General features: G+C 49.4%; 3 protein-coding genes and 1 non-coding gene across 4 annotated transcripts; 2 read left to right on the top strand and 2 right to left on the bottom strand.

Moving 5' to 3' along the window:
* Positions 1–239: 239 nt before the first annotated feature.
* EV420DRAFT_1485832 (uncharacterized protein) lies at positions 240–2,546 on the top strand (the record flags this gene model as incomplete). Its single annotated transcript, XM_060470293.1, has 10 exons — positions 240–309; positions 365–503; positions 566–664; positions 729–826; positions 906–956; positions 1,449–1,684; positions 1,815–1,895; positions 2,018–2,098; positions 2,153–2,262; positions 2,378–2,546. The coding sequence occupies 10 exons, from the start codon at positions 240–242 to the stop codon at positions 2,544–2,546; spliced, it is 1,134 nt and encodes a 377-aa protein (XP_060323733.1).
* Positions 2,547–12,299: 9,753 nt separating this feature from the next.
* EV420DRAFT_1730879 (uncharacterized protein) lies at positions 12,300–13,722 on the bottom strand (the record flags this gene model as incomplete). The annotated part of the gene is made up of 6 exons (XM_060479917.1): positions 12,300–12,471; positions 12,499–12,542; positions 12,594–13,003; positions 13,028–13,138; positions 13,295–13,576; positions 13,714–13,722. The coding sequence occupies 6 exons, from the start codon at positions 13,720–13,722 to the stop codon at positions 12,365–12,367; spliced, it is 963 nt and encodes a 320-aa protein (XP_060323732.1). The 3' UTR covers positions 12,300–12,364.
* A 1,877-nt stretch (positions 13,723–15,599) lies between these two features.
* Positions 15,600–15,682, top strand: EV420DRAFT_t274. Its single transcript has one exon. It is a non-coding gene; the product is annotated as a tRNA-Ile (tRNA).
* A 1,283-nt stretch (positions 15,683–16,965) lies between these two features.
* On the bottom strand, positions 16,966–17,534 carry EV420DRAFT_1129277 (uncharacterized protein). Its single transcript, XM_060465973.1, has 3 exons — positions 17,449–17,534; positions 17,352–17,396; positions 16,966–17,302 (listed from the first exon to the last, which is right to left on the bottom strand). The coding sequence occupies exons 1-3, from the start codon at positions 17,473–17,475 to the stop codon at positions 17,123–17,125; spliced, it is 252 nt and encodes an 83-aa protein (XP_060323731.1). The 5' UTR covers positions 17,476–17,534; the 3' UTR covers positions 16,966–17,122.
* Positions 17,535–19,776: the final 2,242 nt, after the last annotated feature.

Raw genomic sequence — 19,776 nt, 5'->3', positions numbered from 1 at the left:
TATCCTCTCCTCGTGCCAGCTTCTCTTGACGGTACGTCTGAAATGGTGTCTCCTGAGTACCACACCACATGATGGGATCACCGGCTGGAAATGGGAAGTCATCTATCCATCATGCTGATCCCGCTTCATCATTGTCTTCATCTGGAATGTCCTCGACTCTGGTTTTTTTTGAGGGGCGAGAGGGTGGAGGTTCAAATGAGTCAGATGGCTCTGGGAAGGCTTGTGACTCTATATTGGGGATGTCTGTTCTATCTGATGGACCAGGACTGGAAGATGGGACTGCCATTGCTGATGATTCTGTTGCAACATGTATGTGCTTTCGTTTTTTTGCCACCAATGCTTGACCCCTAAACTTGTCATCCAGCTGTTTTCCACATGGTGTCAGGGCATAATGAGACTTCATGCCTTGCAATGAACACGTCGAAGATCCGCAGAATGGGCAATGATAATGTGTGGGGGCCATTGGTGCAGTGCAAGAAATATATCAGGCAAGTGGAAACGCGGTAAGGTGAGTCTTGTTGATCATGTTATTTTATTGTTTTTCAACAAACATTTTCAATCGTAGCTTTCTTCCTTGCACCACCACCATCCTTGTCCCATGGCTCACAGAAACACTGTCACCTCTGAGTCTGATGATGAAGTTAGAGTGCCTTGTCAAAGAATTGTGAGCACGAAGCAGTTGGAAATGGGTGTGCCACTTCACGAGTGTTTATTAAACATACTCACAGACATCTTACAGATAAAAACCATCAAGAGCAATACATGAAAAAGCTCGAAAGAGAAAATGCGGCCTTGAAGAAGAAGAACCAAAAGCTTGCTACCACCAGTGTGCTAGCCATGCGAACAAACCATGATCCTTTCTCTCCTATGCATTTTTTTCAGCTAGATCTGACTGCTTTCTCCAGAAGATCTCCAGGAGCATGCTGATGAGGAATATTGCCTCTTGCACAATGGCTGTGAGCCTCCAGAGAGTTTGACAAGGAAAATGAAGAGCCAAGCACCCTCTTCTCGTCATCGGTATGAGTTGTTACTATTATGCTTGAATGGTTTCAGAGTTCTTTAACAGATTCGAAGCAAAGGAACGATACAAAATGAACCACCTAAAAACCTTCACAAACAAGGTTCAACTCGCAAGCCCACAACTGAGCTGTCACAACGTTCATCTTCCCCCCCTCGAATTGACCTTGCAACTGGGCGTCGGTGGGAGAGCCGGCATCCACAGCTCAGCCACTCAGCTCATTCAGGTTCCTGTGCACCTTTGCCTTCTGCTCTCACTGTGCTAGATTCACCTCCACTGCCTGATATTCCATTGCTGCCACTTCCAGACTTGGATCTAGCACAAAAAAGTTCTTCTGTTCCACCTCGTAATGACCCTCCAGAGAATTCAGCATCCTCTTCTCATCGTAGCAAGCGCCAGTGAAGCCTAGGTACCGATGACACCAAATCAGACTCCAAGCGAACTTGTACCATTGCACGTGGTGAGAAAGGTCTCAATCTTTGGGACTATAGTGGTACTGCAAAGAGTGTGATCCATGAGGTCCTCCAGCGCTATGAGAACAAGATTTTTACAGTTGACGCATACCCTGATGATACAAAGCAAGCTGAAATTGTTCATTCTCTGTGGGCTGATGTGTGTGAGAATGTCAGGAAAGAGTTTGAACTGACTGCTGCTCTTCAGTCCATGGTATGTGACTACTGTTGTCTTGTTCACTTTGCTGACAGCTGCATGACAGATTAAAAAATGAGGCGCAAGAGCTCGTGGCAATGTTCGGGATCGGATCCAACCTATGGTCTCCCCAACGTATGGCTTCCAGGTCTCCGACAAAAAGAAAATTCAACAAACAAACAAGAATCTCTACGTTATGCTCTCAACTGGCAGTGCATTCTCCTTCAAGGTCTGTTTGTTTCACTGTTCTCATTTAATACTAGCTCAGTGTGATGTCAGAAACCAGAGGAGAAGTTCAGATGATTTGAAAACAAGATTATCTTTCGTGCGATATGTGTGTGCTGGTTCAAGAATCAAAAGGCCCCCGGAATCAGGTACTCGGATGACTATGACCTGATTAAACCAGAATCCTTGGCACTAGTCATGACTATTGTGTGTTTGATTACCTTTTTGCACTCCTAATGACACCTGACTGATATCCTTTAGCTCGAGAACTGTATTGAAGAATGGTCTAGCAGTAAATATGTACCGAGACCTCTGGATGAGGATATCCAACGCCCACGCTATCTCGCTCATCTGGCAGATGTCAAGAAATGGTGTGAAGGTAATTTGAAGGTCACAGAGAACATTCGCAGACACTGGCATGATTGCGCTAGGTGACATCTTTGTGAAATTGGTGTTGCACATCATACTCATTCTGCATATATGTAGGTCTAATTCTGGTGCAAAAGCGAAGGAGAAAGTGACAGGATATCTCGACGATGAAGAGGAAGAAAATCGGGCTAAGGCAGATCTCGATGGTAGGACCGGAGAAACAGATAGTGAAGATGAACCTGATGAAGATGATGAGGGGAACCAGATGGAGGTCCTGGATGAATGATAAACTAATTGCTGTGAAATATGAATTTTGATGATATATATCTAATCTCACCTCTCTCATACTGTGTGATTATATCTTTATCATACTAGTACAGCAAAGAACTGTTGTGATATCATTACAGTATCATAATGCTATGGTACTGATACCTAACTAATGGTAGGCGCTACTGGGCGCTACTAGTGGGTACATACAATTTTGACTGAGCTACATAGTGGTACGTAAGGGGGGGGGTGTGCTACGAGGGTATCTGGGCTACATATTCAATGTAGCTAAACGTAGCGCACAGGTTTTTTCCTGATGCAGTGAATTTTTCCTGACCACTTTGGAAATCCTGTAGATAGAATAAGGAGGCAAGGTAGATATACTATTGGCATACCATTCCTGAGAGACCTATCAGAAGAAAGCTCGGCATGTGTAACAAAGCACTTCGTGCAAGGGGCTTCAGTATGACCGTGATCTGCAAATCCTGTTACCTTCATCATGGCTGGATGATCACATACAATGGCAAGAAGCATGAATTGGACAAGTCGGCCTGATTCACACTGAGCAAAGGGTCACATGAAGGGAAGATCGCTAACCTTCAGGTGTAGACGGCATTGGAACATTGATACCCTTTTCAAATAGAATGATCAAGTCGTCAACAATGAGCTTGAGGTAATTCTGTAGTTGCTCCGAAGTCGGCTCTGTTGGGCCAGGAAGTAAAACAGGTATGAGTAAGTTACTTGTGCAACATCTGTGGAGTGTAATAAGCAGGCAAACAATAGTACAAGGGTGCGGGTGACCAACTTGAGATGTGGTGGTAGGTTCTCGATCGAAAATGACAAAACTCCAACTATGTTACGGTTTATTCATTTCTTTCTATTTTCTCTTTGTTTTACTCAGTCTGATTACTCATGTGCGATCGCAGCGGACGCATTCCCACAGTACAATTATTAGCATACCCAACGTGTATTTAAGAAGAGCCTCAGCTGGTCTGAACCCCAGCTTCGGCTAAGGTTAATTCTACCTAACATCGAACTCCGTCCTTCATGACTACTTGTCCCATCGACTTTCGTCGCCTTTGACTTGCTAGAGTATCTCCTACCGAAGTGCGAGTAGGGATCCTAGCACGATCTAAGTCGATTAGAGTTAGTGGCTAACATTTAGCCAAAGCTCGTCTTCCATTGCCCAACGACTCACCGTTGCCCAACATTTTTCCAATCATTCTTTTAACCGTCGTCGCACTCTCCGTGCTACGATTTCTTCTTAACGACCCCCTTGGACTGGTCATAGTGACCGTCCTCCGAACCCTCCTCACTTGCGTATTCATCCCGTCCCTGCTGTTTGCAGGATTACTCCTGCTTCTTTGGGTCGGATTTCTATGCCATTTCTAAAAACACGAAACCCTTCGTTCTCGCCCTCCAGCTCACTTCGTTATTAACAATCTTATTGTTGATAACAACGAGCACTCACGAAGATTGCGAAATCCTGTTGATGAACGGCTCCAACTACGAAACCGACCTCAGCCTGATCATCGCGATCCTCATTGTCCTCACCATTCTTGCTGTCTATCAACTTGCATGGTCAATCGTCGACTTACACCAAGGATAGATCCACTTACGGATGCCCTGGTCCGACTCCACTCTCGCCGTCTTCGCGACTTTTATACTCTTTTTCTTGTCCATTATTTTGTACCGACTACGCCGCTGCTTTCAGCAACAGAGACGAGTCCGCGCCCAACTTCCGATCCATTACGTCCCCAGCACTCCCGCATACCCCCCGCCGGTAATAGACATTCCCGTGGCATCCCAACAGACGATACAAAATGTCGAATCCAACGTCTCCGGGGGATCTGGAGGATCCCTTTACACATTGTCATGACCCAGCTCGCGATCCTCAGAGTCGAGCACCGACTCCTACAGAAGCGCCTCCAGCGCAGCAGTCGACTCCGTCGACATCACCGATACCAGGGGCGTACTCCTCGACCGAGGAGACTCGCCCATACCAGGTCTCTTCGACCAGTCTCCAGTCCAAGGCAAGCCAGGCTCCGATGGAGACTGAGGACAAAGCACCAGGCATCTGGTCACGGGCGAAGAAAGCCCTGACACCGAGTTCGAAGGGGACGAGCTCTCAGACTGGGAGAGGACCAGACTCGATGACCTCCTCGATGACCTCTACCCGAACACGGAGGAAGATGCGACCTATACCGGAGATAACTACAGCGGAAGGTCAGGACACCGGTGGACAGACGCCGTATGGGGCAGCGAGAGTAGGAGATACAGGGTCGCCCAGGAGGATGACTACGACAGTGATTCCGGAGAGCTTGGCCTCGGAGCCTCCGCGGCTACCACCAGTGCAGCTCAGTCACAGTCTGTTCCAAGGTCCTGGCCAACCGATAGGGGAGAGCCTGTCGGCTGGCACCCTGCAACCAGTTGGGTCTACGCCGACAACCGGGAAGAGGCTGCTGTGGCCGGAGTCGCGTCCGGAGGAGAGCCCGACCCGATCCCTGCGGGCACCGTGACCCCAACGATCTCTACCACCGTCTCCTCGGATGAGCCGACGAGTGGGGAGCTTTGGGGCAAGTTCCCAGATTACGACGCCGAAGAACTTGGTGCAGTTACCGCCTCCGAGCGACTCGCCGGAGTCTCCAACTGGGAGCCATCTGTCGCGTCGAGAGCCTTCGCCGATCCAGTACCGGCCTCTCAGCGTCTGTGGCCCCTCCTCTATCACACGTACGTCGAGTCCCTCCGACTCACTCGAGATGCCCGGCTCGCCCCAGAAATCGAGGCCCGAATGGAGCGAGGCCGAGCGCATGACGCACGCATACGACATGCCAAAGAGGACGCCCTCCAGGGCCCAGGAGGCTGGTGGGATCTACCCCTCAAGCCCGACGCCACCCCTGCCGAGGTCGACAATTGAATCCGAGCCGCTGCCGTTCGCTACTCAGGAGCCGCTCGAAGAGCAGGAGCCGACCTCGAGGCGCGAAGAAGAGCCTGGAACTCCTACCAGGCCGAGATCAGCGACGAGGACTCAGATATCGGAAGGTGGAGAAGGAACAGGGAGATCGACCGCCTCGCCCGAGAGAGGAAGGAAGCCCAGGATGCCGAGCAGGCCGCCGAACAGCGCTCTCGAGAGCGAGGTGATGACGGCAGTCCGGACCCTTCTGGTCCACCCTCTACACCCCCGGCCGACGATCTTTAACATACTACCGTGGCATGGACTATATGAGATAATGATGGAAGACATGGAGAAGGACTCCCAGTGGCTCCTAACGGAGGCGGGAGAGGATTATCGAGAAGCGAGAAGATCGGGCGACGTTTACCTCATGAAGAATATCCTGGAGGTGGAAACGTGGCATCGGGCCGCCTTGGTGTGGAACCAGGCGAACCCCGACCAACCAAAGGAGGAGTGTGCGGCTTACCGACGACCGCAGCCGATGCCCAACCCGCTTGAGTTCGAAGAATTCTGGGCGGGTGTGGGGCCTGACGACGAAGATATGGACGATCCGGGTGCGGGACCCTCGGACAAAGGGAAACAGTCCACGGTCCCACCTTTGCCGCTGACTGGACCCCCGCGTCGACCAGCGTATCCGGGTGATTATCCCCCGCCCGGGGAAAACTACCGCCTACGATCGTTACCGTGACCACCGAATCCCCCGGTACTGCCTAGGGCACCCTCGCCCCTGGACCCTATACCTCCATGGACACTAGCGGCGGGAAAGGACGGCAATCCGTGGAACGACATCAAACCAAAGTTAATCACGCAGCCCGAATACTTTACCGGGGAATCAACCGACATCAATCGGTTCCTTCACCACTGCGAGATGTACTTCCAGGTGTTCCCCCTGCATTTCACTATGAACGACCAGGGTCAAAATCCCTACTGCATAACGTTCGCACAGGGATACTTACGTGACAAGGCCAAGGATTGGTGGGGCGATCAGTACTATCGCTATCGGGATGATCAGGGCCATTGGAGGTTCCCGACATGGGCGGAATTCTCCAACGACATCACGGTAGAATTCCGGGAGGTGGCAGAACTCGTGATATGGAAGGCTGAGTGGAAAAAGGTCCGGCAGTCGGAGTTCAAGACCGCGGTCGAATTTTTCGCCAAGTTCGAAAGGCTGGCCCACAAGTGCGGAGAGTTTGGTGATGAGAAGCAGATGTTCGAAGCAGTGGAAGCGGCGATTAGGCCGACGGTGCGAAAAACGGTTATGCATGGGGACAATGAGCGCCCCACAACCTACGCACAGTGGAAGGCGCGGGTCCTAAGGATCGACGCCAACTACCGGTACGACATGGCCCAGGGCCTCGCCAGTAAGACCTCCCCGAACCAAGGCGGCTCAGGTCGAGGCAATCAAAATCAGTCGAAAGGAAGCGGGTCTAGTGGCGATAAGAAGGACGCCACGGGAACGACCTATGGGGGTGCCGGACAGCCGATGGAGATCGACAAGTTGCGATCCGACAAACGGTGCTTCAAATGTGGGAACACCAGGTGGAGCCCAAAGCATAAATGCCCCGACGACAAGTCCAAGTGGCTTCCCGTCAAACTCCCACCTCGCAAAAAGCCCAATGTCGCCCGACTCCGCCAATTGCTCGCTGACGCCGAAAAGGAGGAACTCGGGAAGGACACGAAAGTTGAGGAAGTGAAGGAGGAGAAGTCGTCAAAAGACGAGCCGGTGTCGAAATAAGCGATTCGACGGCGTCGGCAAAGGACTTAGTTTCCCCTGGTGCGCACTCATGTACTTCTAGTCGGACTTATACTACGTATGTAGGTACTCCGTTTGAACAATATACCAATTTTTTCGCCGCGTTACCAGTTGAAGAAGCCAAGAACGATGAATCGCCAACCGCCAATGGCGTAGGAGGGGATTCCCACCGTCCTATGCAGTCAGCGATGGACAATGAACCCCTAGGGGCTGGTCCACCTCTGACACCCCCGCCTGACCGAACGGGGAAAGTTCTGGAAGACCCAGCGAGCGCCTCAGGTCAGGACAAGATGGACGCCAGACGTGGTGGTCGTCGCCCCGGCAGGGAGAATCAGCTGACGACTCCGATGGGTGGGCCTTCCACACAGGTTGTCCTTCCCGTCAGCAGTGGAAAAGCAGCTGAGGCCGGGAACCAGGAGGACCACCTGCATTTAGTAACGGCCTCATCCGCAAACGATGCAGACCCCCTTGGCGAGCCAATATGTGTGCGTCTACCTAGAGTTTCCGAGAGTACCGCCGGCGTTAGGAAAGAGGATAAGTACCGGATTGTAGTGGAGGTTACAACGCCGCACACAAGCACCCTTGGCCAGGGCCGAACACAGGGCAGCGAGCCCTCCTCCACCCACTCGTCGGAAGGTGACCAAGTGCCGCCGAGGGGCCCTATTGACCGGCCTGGTGACCAACTGCCACTCACGAGTACGAATCCCTGCATTTCCGTAGAGGAAGTCGAAGACGAAGAAGCCCACTTACGGTCCGACATTCCGGTCCACTTGCCGTGAGGGAAACCTCTGGTAATCCCTGACGTTACCCCAGAGGTCAAGGAACGGAAACCCGTTCAAGACACTTATTATGAACCCTTTGGACCACATTGGACGCGAAGGGCCCTAAGGCTCGCTACAAACGAGTCGGCCGCCTTCGCCGCCCTCGCTCGATGGGTACATCCCCGTCGAAAGGGGGAGATCACAGTCGAACTATGGGAAACTCTCAAAGAGCAACCTGAGACCGCCGCAGAAGCCAGGGACCGGTGGGAGTGGATGGAGGATCTTAACAAGCCCCCCATGTACATACGAGGAAGGAAGGGGCATAATGTATCCATTTCCGTACAGCTGGAAACGTTAGACACCCGAGAAACGCACTCCGTAAAAGCGCTGGTGGACAGCGGGGCCACGGGTAGCTCCATAGACCGCGCCTGGGCTCGGAATCACGCCCTCAATCTCAAAAAGGCGGCCCGGCCCGTCCCGGTTTACAATGCCGATGGCACCAGAAACAAGGGCGGTGACATCACTGAGTATGCCGAAGTGCGGCTCCGCATCGGGGACCACATGGAACGAATCGAATTAGCCATGGTAGACTTAGGATCCACCCCCCTTTTTCTCGGGCATGATTGGCTGCAACGACACAACCCGTTGATCGACTGGGATACCGGAGCAGTCACTTTGGCCTGTTGCACCTGCCGAAAGATCCCCTTCTCACTTCCCGACACGGACCCATCCGCTCGTTGGGAAGAGTACAAGGAAGGTGACACCATTTTGGTAATAGATTTTGAGGAAGCCTTTCACGTCCGGGCTATGGGAACTAAGGCCAATGAGCTAGCCGCCCAGGCTAACGCCCGCAAAGTGACCAAGTCCTTTGAAGAAGTGGTGCTGGAAGAGTATCAAGAGTTCGAGGATGTGTTCGCCAAGGAAAACTTCGACGAATTACCGCCGCGAAAGCCATGGGACCATGCTATCGAATTAATACCCAACGCTAACGCCAATCTAGACTGTAAAGTCTACCCTCTCAATCCCATGGAACAAGAGGAACTCGACAAGTTTTTGGACGAGAACCTGTCTACCAGGCATATCCAAACGTCGAAATCCCCCATGGCTTCCCCCTTTTTCTTTGTCAAAAAGAAGGACGGAAAACTCCGCCCAGTTCAGGATTACCGAAAGCTTAACAAGATGACTATCAAGAATCGTTATCCGTTACCGCTTATCGGGGAGCTTATGGACCGGCTAAAGAAAGCCAAGTACTTCACAAAGTTGGACGTATGATGGGGGTACAATAACATCAGGATCAAACAGGGCGACGAGTGGAAGGCCGCGTTCAGAACTAACCGCGGGCTCTACGAGCCACTAGTCATGTTCTTTGGGCTCACCAACTCCCCCGCAACTTTCCAATGGATGATGAACGACATCTTCAAGGAGTTAATAACTGCGGGAGAGGTGTCGGTCTACCTCGACGACATACTTATCGCCTCTAAAGACAAGAAGGAGCACAGGCACATTGTACGAAAAGTACTTCAAATCCTTCGAGACAATAAGTTATTCCTCAAAGCCGAAAAATGCGAATTCGAGGTAGAAGAAACCGAGTACCTAGGCGTTCTCATCAGCAAAGGAAAGATACGGATGGACCCCGTAAAGATTGCGGGTCTTCTGGATTGGCCGATTCCATCCAAGAAACAAGAGCTGCAGTCATTTCTAGGCTTTTGCAACTTTTACCGACGGTTTATTCGTGACTATAGCCGACATGTCAAGCCACTCACCGCCTTGACCGGGAAGGTGGAATGGAAATGGGGGGAGGCCCAGCAGAAGGCGTTTGAAACGTTAAAAGAACTGTTTCGCGAAGACGTAGTGCTGACTATACCGCTGGATGAAGGGAAATTTCGAGTAGAAGCGGACTCTAGCGAAGGAGCGATCGGGGCTGTCCTGTCTCAATGGCAGGGGGAAAAATGGCGGCCAGTGGCTTTTCTCTCAAAGTCTCTGTCTGTCACAGAACGGAACTATGAGATCTACGACAAAGAGCTCCTGGCCATCATGATCACCTTGGAGGAATGGCGCCAGTATCTCATGGGCACCCGAGAAGATTTCGAAATCTGGACGGACCATTCGAACCTCCAGTATTTCCGAAAACCCCAAAAGCTCAATCGCAGACAAGCGAGGTGGGTGACCGAATTAGCCGAATACCAATTCACCCTCCATCACAAGCTGGGGGCCCAAAACCGCAAAGCGGACCTCTTGTCGAGGCGAACAGACCATAACCAAGGAAAGGAGGATAATAGAGATGTAACGGTCCTGAAACCAGCTCACTTCCGGGCCCTAATCATGCCCACTGCGGAGGAGTTACACAAGAAGATCAGGCTAGCCACCCACAACCTGCGCAAGTGGGACCGAGGGATCTCCGACTCTCTTAATCATGAGAAAGGGATCTCCCGAGACCGAGAATTGCTGTGGTATGACGGGCGTATATACGTACCCAGGGACAGGCAACTACGAGGTGAGATCATAGCCCTACGACATGATCAGGTAACTGCGGGGCACCCAGGAGTGGAAAAGACGAAAGAACTCATTCTACGCGACTACTGGTGGCCTTGGATGCGTCCAGAAATAGAGTCCTACGTGAAGGGATGCGAAGTATGCCAACGAACCAAGGCGGACCGTCGCCCTAAAAAGGCACCCCTTCACCCTAATGAGATCCCTGATCGACCGTGGACTCACATTTCGGTGGACATGATCACCAAACTCCCGGACTCTAGGGGGAACGACTCCATCCTCGTTATAGTCAACAGATTTTCTAAAACCATTATACCCATTGCTTGCACTGAGGAACTGTTGTCCCTAGGGTTTGCCAAGGTTCTCCGGGACTATATCTACGTACCCTATGGCGTGATGCCTGAGAAGATCATCTCAGACCGAGGACCTGCCTTCGTTTCAAAGTTCATGAAGGAGTTTTACACCCTCATTCAGATAACCGGAAACCCCTCCACCGCTTATCACCCCCAAACAGACGGGCAGACAGAGAGGGTTAACCAAGAAATTGAGAAATACCTCAAAATGTTCGTCAGTTATCGACAGGACGATTGGAGCGAGTGGTTACCGCTCGCCGCATTCACCCACAATAACCACAGACACTCGGCTACGGGATTTTCCCCGTATAAGGTGGTCTTCGGACGTGATGGGCAGGTCCTTAAAACAGCCCAACGCCCCAACACTGTCCCAGCAGCATACAAACTGGTCCAGGGGATCCAGGAGGTGCAAGAAAAAGCGAAGGAGTCGCTCGAACGGGTGGCTGCGTCAATGAAGAAAGCTTACGATAAGCATAAAGGGAAAGCAGTGGAGTACCAAGTCGGCGACAAGGTATGGTTAGATTCCACTAACCTAAACCTTCCTCGCCCCACAAAGAAGTTAGGGGACAGGCGAATAGGACCGTTCGCTATCGTTGCAAAAAAGGGGGCTTCGGCATACGAACTGAAATTACCCACAAAGTGGCGCATCCACAACCGATTCAATGAGTCGTTGTTGACCCCATACCACGCTCCAGAATTCCCAAACCAGCCACGCCCTGAAAGGCCGCCTCCAGAGTTGATCGAGGACGAAGAAGAATATGAAATCGAAGAGATCATGGCGGAGAGGGATCGCATCATTGGCCGCAGATGAACCCGCCGAACCATTACCGAGTTCTTGGTGAAATGGAAAGGATACCCAATAGAAGAGAACTCCTGGGTCAAACGTTCGGATATGGCCAATGCCGAGGAACTCGTCAATGACTATGAGGCACGAATTCAAAAGGTCATGTGGACCGTAAAGAAAAAGGGAAAGACCATTGGAATCGACGACAAAATACCTCGCAACCTGCCTGTCGAGTACCATAATCCCGACACGCCATGTATCACAGACATTGAGATGGTATATTCATCCGAGTGTACGAACCCGAAACACTCCGACGCCCAACAAGACTCTTATCCCTCCTCCGAGATCATTGACAATATTGACCTTCTCGATGACTGCCCTGACGAAGAAGAAGAAGTAAACCTCCAAAACCTAGAACGTATACGGGAAAATTGGGACACAGAAGCTGACGATGATGAGGACACAGATGATGATACCTGGTCCTTCTACTCACAATCACACCAGTCCACCTCAAGCGGCGGAGCGAACTCAAACAGCTCATTCGGGACGAACGAGTCTTAGGGAGGGGGTAATGTTACGGTTTATTCATTTCTTTCTATTTTCTCTTTGTTTTACTCAGTCTGATTACTCATGTGCGATCGCAGCGGACGCATTCCCACAGTACAATTATTAGCATACCCAACGTGTATTTAAGAAGAGCCTCAGCTGGTCTGAACCCCAGCTTCGGCTAAGGTTAATTCTACCTAACATCGAACTCCGTCCTTCATGACTACTTGTCCCATCGACTTTCGTCGCCTTTGACTTGCTAGAGTATCTCCTACCGAAGTGCGAGTAGGGATCCTAGCACGATCTAAGTCAATTAGAGTTAGTGGCTAACAAACTAGATGTGTCGGGCTGTAGGCAGACTTCGTGACCTCAAACCTGCAGAACCAAAAATCAGTTGATGTTTTCGACACGTGAGAGGCAATGTACCAATCAAGAGAGAAATTTCCAGCTAAACGAATTTCGTTTGGCTTTTTGAGGGATTCCTTAGTGAAGAAAGGCTTGCCATTGTGATCAAGCCTTTCTTTCCATTGTTTTCCGTCCATGACATGGCTGTGCTGTCCTGCAGGAGATGGCTCCAGCTCTCGCCATTCATCTACAGCAGCTTCATTACCTTCTATCTGGAAGAAATCAACCAGCAGTGATGAGAGTGAAGCGATGGGCACCAAGAAGGCAGGAATAGGGTCAGGCGGTGGACGTCCAAGTAATGATTGGAGAAGTGAAGTGCGTTGGGAAAGGAAGAGTGGAATCTTGCATGCTGGGCATTTCCTTGTAGGGTCCGTATCCCCCACAAAGATGCTATGACATTGAGGGCATCCTGGGAGAATATTGAACCAGTCCTGCATGTCAAGTCATCTAAGGACCATGTTCAACGTGATGGGCATTGGTTGATCAGGTTTGAGGAGGTCAAGCCAGGTAAATATGAGATTCAGCATGAACAGAATGATATTGCATGCGAAGAAGGTGACTTGGCACTGCATATTGAGAAATACAGTCATAAGCATGACCATACGAGCATACCACACATCATGGCTGTACTGATACGTCTCCAAGGGAGGCCGTCGAGGTTTGAGAGTGGGTAAGAGAAGATCTGGTTGGGGTTCTCATGGAATATTAGACGTCAGAATGACTGGCGCCGGCCGAACTGCAGGTTCATTGTCATGTGCAAGCTGCTCCGCCATCTGTTCGACTTCGACAATAGCCTCATATGATATTTCCATGCTCTCTGGATCATCGTAGAGGCCCATCTGGATATTGTTGTCATCGCCTGCATTTGCGGTATCCATACCCAAATCTTGGAGTGGCCCCATCTCGACATCAGCTGTGGTCTGGCCCAGATAAACAGGTGCCTCATCCATATTTGCAAGTTCAGGAAAGTCAACAAAAGAGCCCAGCCCGTTGTCGTGAAAGTCCTGCATGTTGATGTCAGAATGTAACATAGAACTGTTCTGATGAGTCGAGGACCCGGCGGTGATTTCAGTTGCAGGCTGCTTCAGCTTCTGATATCGGTACAGAAGTTTTGTAGCTGGCGACACCCCGTAGCACGCACCACCGACATTTCAGCCACGAGCACTAGAGGCAGAGATTTGCTTGCTTGCCCCCAGGCTCTTTACTCCTCGCCCTCTACCCCTCTGAGATGCCATCAGGTTGACTGTGGATGGATACAATATGTCAGTATACTTTTAAACAACTTTGATACATCACTGACATGATATCCAATCGATATGGCCCTAGAAAACAACAGATGTGGCTTGTGCAGCTCCTAGATGGTAGTAGTTGCAGTCAAAAAGGTCTGCCACGTCGTTTCGTGTTGATTAAGATTTCCCCAAGACACGTCAATGGATTTTTAGAGCATGAAGAGATGTATATTGATCACCAGCCAGTGATATGAAACAAAAAGCCATCAGACAGCTGAAAAAATCACTGGCCTGAGCTGGCCAGGCACAATCATATTACAAATCCCTTCCTATTCGGGATGTCAAATTGTCCCTTACGAGGTCTAAGCCGATACTCTATCTAAAGGCTAGACATTCGGGGCCGAAATGCAGTGAATGAAGTCAAGTAGGCTAGCTGTAATAACGTGGGTTTGACCCCCAACTTGGCCTTGTCTCACTGAAATATAGTTTTGTGTCTAGATCCTTTTCACTTGGCATTGAGTTTTGTTGATCACATTGGTAAAGCTCGAAGGTGTACACCTCCAGTTTGATATGCTGCTTCTTGAGGGAGAGTCGCATTCCCAAAATGAAGGTCCATTTCCCTCCCCAGGCACCAAGTCTGACAAGTAGAAATGTTTGCCCATTCACGATATTACCGGTCAAGACGAGATAGATAGACATCCCAGAAAATACTTGGTCTGCAGCTAGAGAAACCCTCTGGTGCATAAGGCGCATGTTGGAAAAGGAAATGGATGAAGGGTTCTAGACCGCTTTATTGTTTTGCGAATGAGTGTGTGGACGAAATGACAGTTGGCCGCTGGCTCAATAAGTCAGTTCTTCAAGGCCAGGCCTCAAGGCCTCACAGGCGATCATCTCACCAGGTTTTGTTTATCTTTCCGCATCTTTGTGATTAACCCTGTGATGACTGTATTTCACAAGGATCTTACTGGGTAAGTCAAGCCCATGATAAATCGCACTCGAGATATTACTGTATAATTTCGATCACATCGAATGTCACACATCCTGAGCCCACATTCGTATTCGTAAAAGAAGGGTATGTCACAGGTCACAAGAGCCTCATTCGGATAGGTTCTGGGGGTTCCAGACCCCAAAAAAAACCCTAAATTGAGCTATAAATCATGTAAATAGCATAAAATTCTCCAAAGGCGCTTCTTGCATGGTTCTCAAAGGATCCTGATCCTTTTACGGTCGAAGATCTGCCCAAAAAATCGATGTTTGTTCAGGTTCCTTTTTACCAATGTCACAGTCCCAAATCCCCCATTCGTTCATTCAGCAAGGTCCAGGACTGTCACAGGTCACAAGCCATTCACTCTGATCAAAATTATACAGTATTGACACTCGGCTTAGTCAACAGAATAAGTAACTAGTTCTTGGGATGTTGGAAAACAGGGTATCGGTTCGTTCCCAGTGTCACATGCACAGTAGCAAGCCAATAGTATTGCACTTGGCTGAGCTCTGCAAATGCATGAGGATCTACCCTAAAGTACCTACTTTTATACTAAATGTACTTTTACTAGAATCTTCCACGCTTTTCCTAAGACTTCTACCTTAATAAGCAGACTCGGCATGATGCCGGATTGCCAAATCCCAACATGGGATAGTAAGGAGTGAAAACCCAAGGACTATACTTCTTGTACAGATGCGTTCTCTCGTCTGTAAGAGTTCGCTTAGGCTAGTATCAAGACTGAGCGGGTGGTTCAGAGGGAAACCGAGGCAGAATCGAGGTTGGACTAAAATATAAAAATAACAAGCTTTATGTATGTGATTAGCTCAGTTGGTTAGAGCGTTGCGTTAATATCCTAGCAAGATGTCTGTTCTGGGTTCGATCCCTACGATCATGTCTATCATCGTTGTTACTGCTTTTTTAAAATATACATTTCTCGCTAACGTTCCATTTTCACCATTCACCGTTCACCGGTGTTCTAGGTTCCTCCTTGCTACAGGAAAACGTATGCTGTATTTCGAAAGTGGACATGTACATAAAGTACTGACGAATCAATTGCTTAGCATGTCTTGCTAAGGATGGCCGTAGTCGTGTTGGCACGCTTTCTGTAATATCACAACTTCGAAATCGTTAGGAGTAATGATTTTTTATACTTTCAACAAGTACATTCCACAACCATTCAATGGTAGTATCCTACTTGTACCATGATTGGCGAATAGCCTTATGGAAGTCCGTAGTGATTCTTTTAACAATGCTGGGAAATAAATGTACTGGACTACTGCATTTTCACACTACCATTTGTCTGCATACTGGCAGACTCCAATAGGTGTCGAAGTATGGGTTCAATCCCGACGCGGGTAATGATTTCATCTTTGGTAAATTCTCAGTCTTTTTTTTTCACCGGTATAGCGCTTGCTTCTTTACGTCGAGATGGATTCAATGTGCTCAACTGGTTCCTGTGAACACTCGAGTGATCATCCAGGGTAACTCCACCATTTTTCCAATTGAATCTCGGGTGACTGACTCAGCGGGTTAGGCATTCTAATCCGGGTTCGACTCCCATATCTGCGTAGTAAATCCTTTTGATGCTGGCTTTCAAATGTGGCCAGGAAGATGTATCGCTCCTTCCCCGTAACATTAAGTCGAGCTGTGTGATATTCTTGGTAGCCCTGATATGGACACACAAGCTCAAACATGAGCAATGAAGTCCTTCATATGTGATCAAGTCGGATTCTCTGCATGGGACAACATTTCTTTTCGTTTCTTGGATGTGACCGCTGATTAAGATTGAATACTAATAGCAACAACGCATCAGGCAACTTACCTGGATGTAACATAACACAAAACTAAATCTTGGGTTCGATTCCCAGATTGGCTGCTCGGATAGCAACAGTTCGCTAGCTTTTTATCTCCAATATTTCTTTTCACTGCGCTGCAGAGTCAGAATTTTCTGGGAAATTTAACCTGCTGCATGATAAACGTGTGCTTTCTCTACAAACCTCATCGATCTCGCAGAATCCATAGGATCACAGAAGCTCCGAGATTGTGACATACTCATTATACGCCTGCTATCTGGGCGACTATTCCACCAATTAAGGGCATCAAGCCAGCCAGCTGATTCAGCTAGAGTTAGAGCTAGGTTTGGTCTTCTCGCTGTGAGGAAAGTCAGAGAGGAACACTGTATCTCAATCTCGGAGGTTATCAATCAGCGTCTTGGTACGAGAATGCGCTATATACAACATGTAGCAAAGCAGAAGCCTTGAATTGATTTTTCTACCGTCTGCAGTCAGTTGTAAAAGCAGAGCTGCCTTCGAAGTTCAGTCTTGAGAAGCACTGAGCTAGCTGAGACAGCTCGGCCTGTCGCACATTACCCACTCACTTTCATGTGGCATCATGCGAACACAAGTGAATGTACACCCATCTTGTTTACGAGTCTTCAAAATGGTGAACTCAGATCTCCTTCCGGAGTCGCTCCACCAGAACGAGAAGGAAACCGCGTTCCGTGTTCGTGTGGTTGCCTAGTCGGAATTAATTATCGTTACGCTCCTTTGCATCAAGGACACTCACACAAAATAGCATGCCTGCCAGTAGAAATTTCCGCCGATACCTATGCTATCAACGAGGGTATCAGGATAGATCAACGTGTGGGGTGAGAAAGACGAACATAGAACGTCTCGCCAGTCAAATACATACCAGCGTCGCATCCGACTAGTATTAATCCATTAGACGTTCTGCGTATATCTACTGTTCAAAGGCAAGAGTAATGGAAGAATGCGCTATTTTAACTAGGCGCATACATCAGCCTGACAGCATATGAGACACGGCAAGAAGGAAATGGATATCTTACCCTGCGACAGGCCAAGATACCGCTTCATCCCATCTACCTGTTTCACCGGTAATGCGTAACGGTTCATCCAGAACCACTACTCTTCCCTATGCACCCCCGCTCTCCTCACTTATGGTTATCTACCGACGAGCTTACCGGACCTTGATGGAATCCTCGCGATTTCCGGTTCGTCTCGCTTCCCCAGAGCCGAGCGGAGCAACGACACAGAGATACTCAGGGGCGAAACGAGGCTGGAAACGTGTCAGGGACTGGAGATGCTGGAATACGGACCGGTCGTACTATGGGAACCTCGAGTGAGATGGATTCCTCAACAACAGAGGGAGCGAGGCTAGGACAAGTCAGGCATCGTATACGATATAGATGGCAGCACATACTCGATGGGATCTTTTGGACAATACGATGCAACTTTAATTGGAGATCCGAGATTGACTCCGACGAGTGATAGTCCAAGTAACCTGCAATGGCATGAGCTTCGCGAAATTAAGCACCGCAAAACGCGCTTACATTGACCCATTTCTGTGCTAGCCGGAGAAACGCAATGTTATCCCGGGCCCTGCATACCGTGTTCACAAAAGGAATAGGCGTGGTCGGCGAAGAGGAGGTGAGATGATGGCGTCGATCGAAGAGACGCATTGCTCGTTCCTATTTTTCCCATCCGATGAGTCCCCATTTGTAGTAGTGCTGTGCCGATATGTGCCGCCTAGATCGGTTGGTGAGCTTTACGAAGATGCTCACCGCAAGGCAGCAAGCGCCTACCTAGGTGTACCACCGCCATTGGGCAAACTGAGCCAAATACATGGAGAAAGTGTTTCTTTCAAGGGATGTAGCGCGTTGGGCGTTCAGTACTCAGTCAACTAGCAGAGACTGCGCAAGGCCTGTTGCTTGCGATGCGTCGATTGAAGGAATGTGTATACGATCGATGGAAGAGGGAGTTACTGAATTGTTGCTCGGCAGAAACGATGGCGTATCGCTTGGACCTATCAGAAAGAGGACACGAGTCGGGAGCCCTGGAGCAAATGCAGATTCGATTCGATTCAACGACATGAGCAACCCGGTGCCAGACGACAATAACGGCGGAGGTCAAGAGTTTCGGCGCTACACTTGTTGGGGCAGTGCAACCAGGAGTTTCCCAGATTTGGATCTGAACATCGCAATCGCATGGCGAGAAAATGGAGAAAGGATTTAGAGGAGGCAACGGCGGGAGTATCCTCCCAGTCCGCGTCGACGGTTGTGGCTCTCGGCGTCCCCAGAGTCGTCAGTTTCTATCCATCTAGAGAATAGGTCCTTTGATGCTCGTCGAACTTCTAGTCACTTATGTTGGTCCATAGCTGTGGTAGAATCGAAAAGGGCTGATACGTGCCAGCCTGGATGACGAGCTCAAACTTGAAGGGAAAGAAAGGAGGGTGTCAGCCCTGGATCCGATCTCGGGCCGATGGCGCTTAACTAAGTCACGTGAATGCATCCAACCTTCCGTCAACACCTTGAACATCTTCAAGTTGAGCTCGCATCAGTTCAGTGCGTTATTATTTTGGAAGTGTGAGTTGATACTGAGCCGATGAAGCCAAATAATTTAGATATTATAGTTCGGGTTCGATCCCCACATTGACCATGTCAGTGATGTCACCGGTATTATGTCTAGATCCTTTTGACTACGGCTTTGAGTTTTGTTAATCGCATCAGTAAAGCTTGTAGGGTTACACCTGGCATCTGACATGCCGCTTCATGATATCGTGTCGCATTCCCAGAAAGACGGACCATTTCCTTCCCCAGGCATCAAGTCTGACAAGTAGAAATGTTGTCCAAGTTCGGCATGATAATGCCCCCAAAGACGAGAGACATGATAAACGATAAAATAGACAGCGCAGAAAGTACTTGAGTAGATATGTGAGATTGAAAGTAGTTAGGCTTCAACTCGAGCGACACTCCAGTGCAAAAGCTCACATTGGATGTATCGCTATGAGGAAATTTAATAAAAAGGTCTAGACAGCTTTATCGTTTTGCGGATGAGTGTGCTGATCAAATGACAATCGGCCGCTGGCTCAATAAATCAGTTCTTCATGGCGGGGCCTCACAGGCGATCATCCCATCAGGTTTGTTATGTTTCCACATCTTTGTAGCGGTCAGACCACCTATAGCCCTAAGTGC

Source organism: Desarmillaria tabescens (genome assembly GCF_030435595.1).
Source record: "Desarmillaria tabescens strain CCBAS 213 chromosome Unknown EV420scaffold_74, whole genome shotgun sequence".
Lineage (NCBI taxonomy): Eukaryota > Fungi > Basidiomycota > Agaricomycetes > Agaricales > Physalacriaceae > Desarmillaria > Desarmillaria tabescens.
The sequence above is the reverse complement of the archived record's forward strand: the minus strand, read 5'-3'. Positions and strand labels throughout refer to the sequence as shown.

Coding starts and splice junctions, on each gene's coding strand:
- EV420DRAFT_1129277 (XM_060465973.1), bottom strand. CDS start 17,475: ATGTATTTGACTGGCGAGACGTTCTAT. Junction 17,397..17,448: donor TGACTGGCGAGACGTTCTAT/GTTCGTCTTTCT, acceptor CCTCGTTGATAG/CATAGGTATCGGCGGAAATT. Junction 17,303..17,351: donor TGGCAGGCATGCTATTTTGT/GTGAGTGTCCTT, acceptor AATTCCGACTAG/GCAACCACACGAACACGGAA.